Consider the following 12,456-nt stretch of genomic DNA (forward strand, 5'->3'; position numbering starts at 1 on the left):
CTGAGCTCGACTTCTTGTTAGTCGTTTGAGTGGTCAATCAAAGTTCGTGAAAGTTCTGACGTGACCTGTAATTGGATGTCCTCAGATCTTTGTTTAGCGGCAGCGAGAACTTAGACTGAGAGCCAATCTCATTAAAATGAGATCTATCTATAAGTACTTGACATATTTGTTTTCATTCTATTTATGCATCTGCTGATAAGAAATCCACAAGTAATGCAACAAAGATTTAACAAGTAATTTTACTTCCACCAAATTCAAGTACATGTAAAAAAATGAATTGACATGCAAGGGAGGTAACTCAACAGCATGTTTATGAGATCACCTGAAAAAACACTTTTTATCAATCTGATTAAAATCAGATCTTAGTTTTCGCTACAGCTAAACAAAGATCTGAGGACATCCCATTACGGGTCACGTCAAAACGACCTTTCGTGAACTTTGACCGACAAATGGAATGACTAACAAGAAGTCGAAAATAGCCAATCAGAAGGCAGCTTAATTGAGCTTTACGGCACGAGTTTCAAACTGGCGACTGGGCTTCGAAACATATTTTGACATATACTCGATGACAAAATTAAAAACTGAACAAAAGAAGATTCTGGAATGGCAGATAGACGGTCTAGATTGTATGAATACATAAAGCCCAAAACTGTCATTCGGAATACGCTCTGTGTGTTTTTCGAGGTTGCACGATCAAAAATCAGTCCAACTGTCACTTTCATGATCCGATAAACTATGCTCTGATTGGACAGATGAAAGGTCGTTCTGACATGACCCGAAATGGGATGTCCGCAGATCTTTGTTTAGCGGTAGCCAGAACTAAGATCTGATTTTAATGAGATTGATCTTTTATTAAATCATACAAAAGTCACTAAAACCAAATTGCGGGAAATAGACCCAGCAACAAAGTATAGCAATCCTGTTATTACGGTAATGGCCAGCATAAATTTTGGACACTAAAATCTCCCTGTTGAAACCAAACTTGTGACTATCAAGCAAGATTTCCTGTATGACCTCATGCCTGCTGTTGGCTTCTCAGTATTCGAAATACCTGCCTGCCCGACCGTCCAGACGGGTTGATTTCAACTCGGGCTGCAAGATTTTCAAATCCCCCTGCCCGACGGTCGGGTTATATTTCATATGTGACAATATTCTAAATATTTCCCGATGATAAGCATTAATTCACATGTAAAGATGAATGATAAAATGTAACCAAAAAGAAATCCTGTTAGCTTATCCTGAGAAACATATGATTATAGTGGGCAGGCAGGTTTTGGTCAGGGCTAGCCAGTCCTGTGGTCTGGCTGAAATTTTTTGGGAGTTTCATACCCTGGGCTTCTCCCATCATAGTCTCACTGTATATTTTACCTATCACTGTTAATCTGTTGCTTGGCAATCTGAAACTAACCCACTTTAACCTATTTCAGTATCACTATTCTTCCCTGTGGACACCTGAAGTGCTATGTACAGTCAATCATCTGCAAACCATATTTTCTGTTACCAACAGTATTTATTATGATAGTGGACGAAGGTATTGTCCTGGCAACAGTTCTGGATCTGGTTCGCAGTCTGAAGAGAATCGAACCTCATGAGCTACCTTTACCAATGTAGAAATCCAAAACATCATCACTAAGCAAAACTGTTGTATTTTTCCATTTACGGATTTCACTGACCACATGAATTTGACAGACTGAAGCCAAAAAAATTGAAACTAGTATGGTTTATATTAATTGTGTTTTTCCGACCAATCTAGTTTTGAGAGACTAGAAAAGTAGATAATATTACTTCAAAAATCAAACAAATTAACATCCAACTTTTCAATAATAATTGATCAAATGCACTGTTTAGAATCTCTTCAACAGAAAACAACCTACAAAGGGCACAAAGCCTTCTGACATGTTACTCTAAAGAATAAAAAATAGTATAACTTTTTTTCTGCTAAAATAACTGAAACAACTTTATTCCCAGTACCAAAAACAGATATTACATTAGATGTTGGGCTTGTGATAGCCTTCTCTCTAAGTAATTAGCAATTACCATACTCTATAACAAGGATATTTTGATATATATTTTCAATTCCAAATATATATATCAAAATATCCTTGTTATACAGCATCAAATGACATTTTTTCTCCCTAACCTTCTTACTTGTTCCACAAGAACTATGTATTGTATTTTGCATGAAATACAAATCAGAACAGACCTGATGTTGAACCCCAAACTGGAAACCACTGCAAACAAGGCAGTGATCTGAGGTCAAAGTAATAACATGTCATGATCAATCTCATTAAAATCATATTTCTTTCTCCAACATGAAACCTCACTTTGTGAAAAGATCTGAGGACACCTCAGTAGGAGGTCGCCTCGGGAACTTTCTAACCAACCAATCAGTGTCAAACTTTCTAATTCCTCGGTTTGAATGAGCATAGCATTCAGACAGGCATATCTAATTTCTGTTTCTTCAAAACGAATATAATCGAGGAACTCCAAATGTGAAAAATAACGCCGCACTGTCAATTGTTGTGGATATTTCATACATCTTCTTGTTTTTTTTTGTTTTTTTTGTGCTTTAACGCAACACTCAGCAATATTCCAGCTATATGACGGCAGTCTGTAAATATTCGAGTCTGGAGCAGACAATCCAGTGATTGACATCATGAGCATCGATCCACGCAATTGGGATACGATGACATGCATCAACAAAGTCAACAAGCCTGACCACCCAATCCCGTTAGTCACCTCATACGACAAGCATAGTTGCCTTTTACGGCAATTATCCTGTTGTTTTTGAGTGCCTTCTCGTCTACACCTGTAAGGGTTACTATGGAGAGCATTTACCCGGTAGGTGCTCTGTGGCAGTGATCAAAATTTCTGAATCATGCCGACTTGGTTGATACACGTCATCGCATCTCAATTGCGTGGATCGATGCTCATAATGTCAATCACTGGATTGTCTGGTCCAGACTCAATTATTTACAGACAGCCGTCATATACTTGAATATTGCTGTGTGCGGCGTTAAACAACAAATAAAGTTCAGGGGATGCAACCTTCTCTGTTGGTGTCCTCGGATCTTCATGCAGAGGGGTGTGATATTAGGGTAAAAGATCTCACTTCAATTAGATGAATGTCAGAATATACACACATACAACCAATATACAAGTTGATAAAAGGTACAGAAATATAAGTACATCAAATGTGTTGAAGTGATTTCCTTTTTTTGCAGGAATGTTGTAATTATGACTTAATACACTTAAAACATACATATCACACATAAATACAAGACCACAAACAGTATCACCTCTTTTGTCACCACATGCATCTGGTTTCATTGTGGTATAAATGTGATAAAGCTTGTTAGCAAACATACTCATTGCACTTGGAATAAGGTCAGCCATAATAAGGTCAAGGTCATTCACGAGGTCAAGGTCACACAGAATAGGTTAAGATTAAGCATAAGCATTACCTTATCTTCAAATACACAACTTTCATGTCTAAATGCCTTATCTTCTGAAACATGTATCATCTTTGTCCTTACGTGTTGATAAGATATTATTTTGAGATAGTTTGCTTGCCGTACTCTGCAATGTTGCATCTATATGACGGCTGTCTGTAAGTAATCGCATCTGGACCAGACAATCCAGTGACTGACATCATGAGTATCACTCGCATGACACGCAATCAACCAAGATACCGCGCCGGACCACCCAATCCATTTGGTCGCCTCTTACGACAAACCTAGTTTCCTGGGGACCTGTAGTCTTACTCATCAGGATCCTCAGGGGTTGATATTTTGGGATGGTGTGAGAGTGGAGGATAATTTGGGGTAGGTAGGAGAATCGGCCCTGGTACTGGAACAGGGTTGGTGTGAACAGTGATGTTGAGCTGGCTTTTGTTGCGAGGGTGTAGGGTCAGTATGAGAGGCAAGCTTCTCACAGCGATATCCCGTTCGCAGAGCTCTCTATACTATCGCTGCCACCAGTCAAAACTCCCCACAGTGACAGATGACCACAATCATGCTTGGAGTTGAACTCGCAACCGAATGACTGTTATGTTTACAAACAAGTGACGCTTGTCGTGACGCCGAATACACTTACCTCTGCTTAATTTCTTTGTTTGTCAATTTGAATTTCTATTTCATTAAAACTATCATGCGATTGGTTTATACATCAAAATCCAAGTCATCCACAAGATATCCAATGGTCGGTCCCTTTAGTCCACATAAAACTGTTTGCAGCTCAGTACAGAGATAGAGTGTTTATATGACTTAGCATCCAGTCTTAGGGGCCGACTATTTCCTATTTGGATGCGGGGTGGGGGTGGGGGTGGGCTGGGATTATATGTACAAAATCCCAGGCATCCCAAAGATATCCAATTGTCCGTCCCTTAGTCCACATAACACTGTTCGCAGTTTCAGGCCATCCATCAAAAAGTTTTAACAATAACAGATGCTAGGACCATCATGTTTATCAATCTCTTCCCAGACACTACAACTTTTAAAACAAGATGGTGAGCAGGTCAGATAATAGTGAGTTGGATTTAACACCGCTTTTAACAGTATTTCAGTTATATCACGGCGTGTCAGCTTAATGTGAATGCCGAAGTGATGCAGGTCTCGGGTGTTTACCACTTCGGTGAAACCCACGAGCACGGGAATGGTGCTGACAAACCTAGAAACATAATTGAGGCGACCCGGGTTTCAAACCCACAATCATAGGTTTCTGGCGTGCCCAAGGGACGCAACTCTGCACAGCGAGTTAGAAGTTGAAGAAACACAAGTCATTGCACATTTTTGTCCATTCACTCCTATATACGCACACGAACATATACAAATGAAGTTGTCTTATAGAAGCATGTTTTATCAGCATGTGGTTCAGCTATGTTTGAAGTACAATACTATCAATGATACAAATGTGTCTACAGTAAAGTGTGACAAAGTGTATACAGACAACGCCCGCCCGCACTATATTTTAAAAAACCATTGCCTGAGAACCCATTCTTTTATTTTGTTAAGCCTTAATGGTTGAACGACTGCCACAATGTGTCATGGTTACTATGCTAAAAACTTCTGAATATTGAACATTTGTCAAACTCAAAGAAATATATTATGGCAAACTTTGACCTCTGCAGAATATTTTTTTTATTGATCGTTTGCTTTCAATTTCAACTCAGTTGTTCTAAAACTAGAAGAGAAGGACAAGATCATGTTTATTAATCTTCAACATTAAACTTAAACTACAATCATGGTTCTTGTCTACTGCAGAACTCTGTCACAGCAAGGCTTGTAAGGCCAGGTGGGGAAATAGGTGGTTGCATCCAAATCACCACTTCAGGACATGTGGGGATTTTGGCAATATGGTTGTGGCCTTTTGTATCAACATAGCGTCTTTGGTTTCACAGAATAAGGGGCTCCTTGACTAGGGCTGGGACGGGTAACTCGGGTACCCGGGTGGGTGTGTACTGAGTGGGACCCGGGTACCCACAGGACTACCCGGACCCGTGGTTAGTCACGTGATATATTGTTTAATGACAAAAATTATCTAGAACTCTATGGTTACACTACAAGTCACTAATGTTCGCATTTCTTTCTGACTATGCACCCATTCCTTCTGACTTTTCATATGGTTGAATAAATATTTAACTTAATTCAACTTCAGTGTATGCATGGCCAGGTTGTTTAATGCATGTGTCTAAATACGTTTTGCCAGGGCTATGGTAAAAGAATTCCCAATCGGACATTTTGTACCTATCTCTTGAGACCTACAGTGGGTACCCGGTTAGAGTCAGGTAATAGGGGGGTGGGTACCCGGGTAGTAAATTTGGACTCGTCCCAGCCCTACTTGAAACGTGGTAATGTGTAGGGTTGAGTCATGGAATGCAAGTGATGGATATTCAACGCCGTTGGGGATGACGAAGCCAAGTGATGGGAATGGTGCAACAAAACCAAGAACCAGCAAATCCCAGCTTCAAACCCACAATCAGTGGATTCTGGCATGACATACGGGTGAAACTCTTTACCGCAGAATTACGGCATTAAAAACAACTGAACCACCCACGGCATCTTCTCATGTTTGAACCACTCTCTGGGATTTATCTAGACCTGCTGAGAAGCTGATATTCAGCCCCAAATCTGTAGCAAACATCATTAAAAAATTGCCAAAATGGATTTTAAAGTTTACCCATTTATGCTAATAACAAATAGCTAAGTTTATGGCTTTGTAGAGACAACCTGTATTTCGCTGACAACAGTACAAAGGGGCTAAGTTATATATTATGGCAAAATGGGCCTCCTTCGGAATTAAAAAAAATAACAACTTAAGAAAATGTACCCGTGGGAACTGAAGCCGTCCCTTCAGGGATGAACATGAAACACACAAAGTGTTCTGACAGCATTCTTTGGCTCGGTTCCTTATATGAATCTAATTAAAATACTGTAATCACAATTCGAGCTCCTCTCATAATGGCAAGCCCTATTTCCACAGTACTCAATGTGAGTCCCACTTTATCATCACCCAAGCAACACCAGACACTACTGACACTGACTGTTGTTCTATCTCCCCCTCTCCTATCCACTTTCGCATCCATCTTATCTTTTTCATACTGTATAATATCGCCTACTTTTATTTCAAATGTTTCAAAATGTCCCCTCCCCCTGGGCCTACTTGCACAAAGCAATCTTAGCGCTAAGATGATCGTAACTCCCATACTTTAACATACCCCGGTAGGCTTACAATAGTCTTAGGGCCAAGATCACTTTGTGCAAGTGGGCCCAGGTCCAATGGGGATGTATGGGCTACATGTCTATCGTGGCTATTTATTTGAACACACCATCCCACCCCACCCAAAACAGCAACAAAAAAACAAACAAAAATACACTGACTGTTGTTAGTTTGAACCCTGTTAATCCAGAATCATCACTCCCCGGATTTTGTCTATCGAGGTCAATTTGTATTTGAAGCGACGTTAGTACACACTAGGATTCATTCACACAGCCATGTGTTTACCTGGATGTTTTCACTGAGAACAGTATGTCTGGATAAACAGGGTTTTACAGAACTAGACAAACAGTTTTTGTCCACTAGTCCTTATAATGATAACATATAGCAAAACCCCGAAAAATGGCAAATTTCTACTAGTCCTTATGATACCTTTACCATTGCATCGATTTCTGACTTTAACAGAAGAGATGTTTTATTGCATCCTTATTTTATCATATATGATACTGTAAGCGACGTGTGAAAATACACAATATCAGTATTGGAATGAGTAATAAACTGCAACTTGCAATAGTTACAAGTATGCAGTGACACTGTTACAAGGTTTACAAACTGAGCCATTGATGTCTCTTTGACCTTGTAAACAAACAACCACATGAGCAGACCTCAGATAAAGTAATATGCATAAACAAGAACAGCCACCACGCCTGGAGGGGTTAGCTGGACTCCGGTTCCGACACTGTCTCCGCTGACTCTGACGGCGACATCTGGGACTTCTCCGCGGAGAAACCACTGAACCATGACGACAGGGCTGATCTTGCATTACTTAAAGCGCCCCCTGGTGGAAGAAAATCAGCGATGAATGACATGTCAGTGGATGAACTATAGATTTTTTTGGTAAATATTTCAGCTGTTTATATTTTCGGGATGAGTGTCGATGAAGGTCAGCAATATTGCAGTTATATCATAGCAACTAATGTATATACCGTATTCGACGTAATAAGCGCCCAGGGCGCTCTCAAAATTAGAAATAGGGAGCTCTTATTAGAATGTTATTTTGGTGAAAAAAACAGAGTTGAAAGATAAATTTCGAGGTTTATGCTGACAGTCTGAAATGTTTATGTACGACAGATATACTTTTCCAGAATTAAATGCCCATAATTAAGGGTGCATATATAACATGAGAGCGTATTATACACGAATAAATAAGTCTTGTGTACATTGATCAATCGGAAGGGGTGCTAATTGGGATTGTTCACTAGCCAATATCTCAGCAAATGTTGCCGTGGGCGCTTATTAGAGAGGGCGCTTATTACATCGAATACGGTAATTATATTTGGTCCTCTAGACCAGCACAAGAATACAAATCAGGCTGTCTGGGTACAATAGACGATATCAGCCAGGGTGCAGCTCATTGAAACCATCCCTTAGTAACGTTTCTAGCAAGACTAACAGATTGCAAACAAAGTCATTGGCCCAAAGCACGAGTCAAGTAAAATTTTATTTGGTCTAGTACTTGTTTAAGGCCTGTAATATTCCAGCTATATGACAGCGGTCTGTAAATAATCGAGTCTGGACCAGACAATCCAGTGATTTACATCATTAGCATCTATCCACCCAATTGGGTTACGATGACATGTATCAACCAAGTCAGCGAGCCTGACCACCCGATCCCGTTAGTCGCCTCTTACAACAAGCATAGTCACCTTTCATGTCAAACATGGGTTGCTGAAGACCTATTCTACCCGGGGTCTTTTCACGGGTCGTTTGTTCTAGTAAACTCAGCAAATAATGATCGAGATTGGGACAATGAGATCTACTGAAATTGATGCCGAGAGACAAAAACATTTGTAAGTGTTTTTTGTTTAATGTCAGACTTGGCAATGTTACAGCTGAATGACAGCGGCATGTTAAAAATGGACCAGACACTCTAGTGATTGATATTAGGAGCAACAATCCATGCCGTCAGAGTGCGATGTCCTGCAATCAACTAAGACACACAAGCCATTAAGTCCCCTTTTGGGTTGTTGGAACCTAATCCTAACAGAGAACCCCCACAGGGGTTTTGGGCACAGAACAACCTTGGAGTGCCTATACCATACCTATATCTTTGGTGGAACTTGGTGCTTATTAAATCGATCATATTAATATTATTACCATTATTGTTATAACGAAGGGGCTGGAATGTCCAGTGGGAGAACATCCATGTGTGGTGGACATACCTATATCTTTGCTGGAACTTGGCGCTATGTAAATGGATTATATTAATATTATTATCATTATTGTTATAACGAAGGGGATGGAATGTCCAGTGGGAGGACGTCTTTGTGTGGTGGACATACCTATATCTTTGCTGGAACTTGGCGCTATGTAAATGGATTATATTAATATGATTATCATTATTGTTATAACGAAGGGGCTGGAATGTCCAGTGGGAGGACGTCTATGTGTGGTGGACATACCTATATCTTTGCTGGAACTTGGCGTTATGTAAATGGATTATATTAATATGATTACCATTATTGTTTTAACGAAGGGGCTGGAATGTCCAGTAGGAGGACGTCTATGTGTGGTGGACATACCAATATCTTTGCTGGAACTACTTAAATAGATTATATTATTATTTTTTATAACTAAGGAGCTGGAACACGCTGGGAGGATGTCTGTGTGTGGTGCACATACCTACAGCCTTGCCTGTCTGCACCATGTACTTCCCTGTCTGGACAACGGCTGCGTTGATCTTCTTGCCACGCTCGGTGTTCTGCAGGTTGCTGCAACAGAGTGAGTGAGACTTCATTGTTTCATTTATATCACAGTGTGTCCAGAGTGAGTGAGTGAGTGAGTGAGTGAGTGAGTGAGTGAGTGAGTGAGAGTGAGTGAAAGCAGCTCTTCACAGCAGTGTTTCACAGCGGCACACAGGGTTCAAATTTACATAAGTCTATGTCTAAGGACAAGTGGCATTTCCTTATGAAAGACTTCCACTTTTACCATGAGGTAACTCCGTAGCAGGAACTGGGGTAGTGATTTCTCTAACATCCCACTGCATCAACTTATTGTGGGAGGAAAGCCTCTTACTGGAGGGAGTTATGGTGATATGCCCCTTACTGGAGGGAGTTATGGTGTCATGCCCCTTACTGGAGGGAGTTATGGTGATATGCCCCTTACTGGAATGAGTTATGGTGATATGCCCCTTACTGGAATGAATTATGGTGATATGCCCCTTACTGGAATGAGTTATGGTGTCATGCCCCTTACTGGAGGGAGTTATGGTGATATGCCCCTTACTGGAATGAGTTATGGTGATATGCCCCTTACTGGAATGAATTATGGTGATATGCCCCTTACTGGAATGAGTTATGGTGTCATGCCCCTTACTGGAGGGATTTATGGGGATGAGCACCTTACTGGAGGGAGTTATGGTGTCATGCCCCTTACTGGAATGAGTTATGGTGATATGCCCCTTACTGGAATGAGTTATGGTGTCATGCCCCTTACTGGAGTGAGTTATGGTGATATGCACCTTACTGGAGGGAGTTATGGTGTCAAGCCTCTAAAAGGAGGGAGTTATGGTGATATGCCTCTTACTGGAATGAATTATGGTGATATGCCCCTTACTGAAATGAATAAGGTGATATGCACCTTACCGGAGGGAGTTATGGTGATATGCCTCTTACTGGAGGGAGTTATGGTGATATGCCCCTTACTGGAGGAAGTTATGGTGATATGCACCTTACTGGAATGAGTTATGGTGATATGCACCTAACTGGTGGGAGTTATGGTGATATGCCCCTTACTTGAATGAGTTATGGTGATATGCACCTTACTTGGGGGAGTTATGGTGATATGCCCCTTTCTGGAGGGTTGTGAAGCCCATTTCTGGTGTCCCCCGCCGTGATATTGCTGGAATATTGCTAAAAGCGGCGTTAAAACCATACTCACTCACTTACTGGAGGGAGTTATAGTGATATGCCCCTTACTAGAGGGAGTTATGGTGATATGCCTCTTACTGGAATGAATTATAGTGATATGCCCTTTACTGGAGGACGTTATGGTGATATGCCCCTTACTGGAATGAGTTATGGTGATATGCTCTTTACTGGAGGAAGTTATGGTGATATGCCTTTTATTGGAGGGAGTTATGGTGATATGCCCCTTACTGGGAGTTATGGTGATATGCCTCTTACTGGAATGAGTTATGGTGATATGCACCTTACTGGAGGGAGTTATGGTGATATGCCCCTTACTGGAATGAGTTATGGTGATATGCACCTTACTAGAGGGAGTTATGGTTATATGTCCCTTACTGGAGGGAGTAATGGTGGTATGCCTCTGACTGGAATGAGTTATGGTGATATGCCCCTTACTGGAGGGAGTTATGTTGATATGCCTCTTACTGGAGGGAGTTATGGTGATATGCCCCTTACTGGAGGGAGTTATGGTGTTATGCCCCTTAATGGAGAGAGTTATGGTGATATGCACCTTACTGGAGGGAGTTATGGTGATATGCCCCTTACTGGAAGTTATGGTGATATGCCCCTTACTGGAATGAATTATGGTGATATGCCCCTTACTGGAGGGAGTAATGGTGGTATGCCTCTGACTGGAATGAGTTATGGTGATATGCCCCTTACTGGAGGGAGTTATGTTGATATGCCTCTTACTGGAGGGAGTTATGGTGATATGCCCCTTACTAGAGGGAGTTATGGTGATATGCCCCTTACTGGAATGAGTTATGGTGATATGCCCCTTACTAGAGGGAGTTATGGTGATATGCCCCTTACTGGAATGAGTTATGGTGATATGCACCTTACTGGAGGGAGTTATGTTGATATGCCTCTTACTGGAGGGAGTTATGGTGATATGCACCTTACTGGGGGGAGTTATGGTGATATGCCCCTTTCTGGAGGGTTGTGAAGCCCATTTCTGGTGTCCCCCGCCGTGATATTGCTGGAATATTGCTAAAAGCGGCGTTAAAACCAGGGGTCCAGAAACCGTCATATGCGCCGGACATGTCCGATTGGGAATCTCAAATGTCCGTTTTAAAATATTGCTTACCTGACATTTTAAAAAGGATTGTCCGGACATTCTTAAATTTTGACCGGACATGATCAACAGTTAGGACTGAGCAGTTTCTGTCTGCAGTTGCAACACAATGAAGATTAACTACACTGACAAGCTTTGTTTGTTTTGATTGCTGTAAATACATCGTACCTACATGATAGTCCAATCGGTCAATCACTGTAATAGGCAATAAACTGAGTTGACACTGATTAATCGAGGATTAATTACTGAGAACATCTTGTTAATTTGAGTGAAAGGTGTTTACAACTGTACATTAATACCTTGCATCATCGATGTACCTCATTATCCTCACAATGCTACGATACGTAACCTCAGACAAGAAGCGAAAGCGTGATGACAGCCAGTCGACCGATGCAGATCAGTAGAGCGGATCTGCCAAACCCTCAAAGTCTGGACGATCATTTTGTAAGTCGTGGCTAACGACTTTCACTTGTTTGACATACAATGAGGATTTGCAGATTTTATTGTTTTCAGTAGCTAGTCGTATATTGAATCTTGATTGACCGCCATTTTGCTTTCTCGGACAATCGATATCCAATTTTTTTATGGTCAATAATTAAGTACAGATGAAAAAAGTATTCAAATAACTATTGCTATCAACGATATTTTAGTATTTGTGATTAAATTATCTGTCTTGTTTTTTAAAAAAATCTTTAGTTT

At 40.8% G+C, this 12,456-nt stretch overlaps 1 protein-coding gene across 2 annotated transcripts in view; it reads right to left on the minus strand.

Moving 5' to 3' along the window:
• Positions 1 to 5,841: 5,841 nt before the first annotated feature.
• The window catches only part of LOC124140444 (late secretory pathway protein AVL9 homolog), a 38,266-nt gene continuing 31,651 nt past the window's right edge, over positions 5,842 to 12,456 (minus strand). For both annotated transcript variants that reach the window (XM_046508002.2, XM_046508001.2), the window contains exons 14-15: positions 9,397 to 9,485; positions 5,842 to 7,552 (exon numbers count right to left, since the gene is read on the minus strand). In XM_046508002.2, coding sequence (XP_046363958.2) covers positions 7,431 to 7,552; positions 9,397 to 9,485 — 211 coding nt within the window. In that variant the 3' untranslated portion in view covers positions 5,842 to 7,430. The remainder of the gene's footprint in view (positions 7,553 to 9,396; positions 9,486 to 12,456) is intronic.

The sequence above is a fragment of the Haliotis rufescens genome, unplaced genomic scaffold, assembly GCF_023055435.1.
Source record: "Haliotis rufescens isolate VD_foot unplaced genomic scaffold, xgHalRufe1.0.p SCAF_37, whole genome shotgun sequence".
In the NCBI taxonomy this organism is placed as follows: Eukaryota; Metazoa; Mollusca; class Gastropoda; order Lepetellida; family Haliotidae; genus Haliotis; species Haliotis rufescens.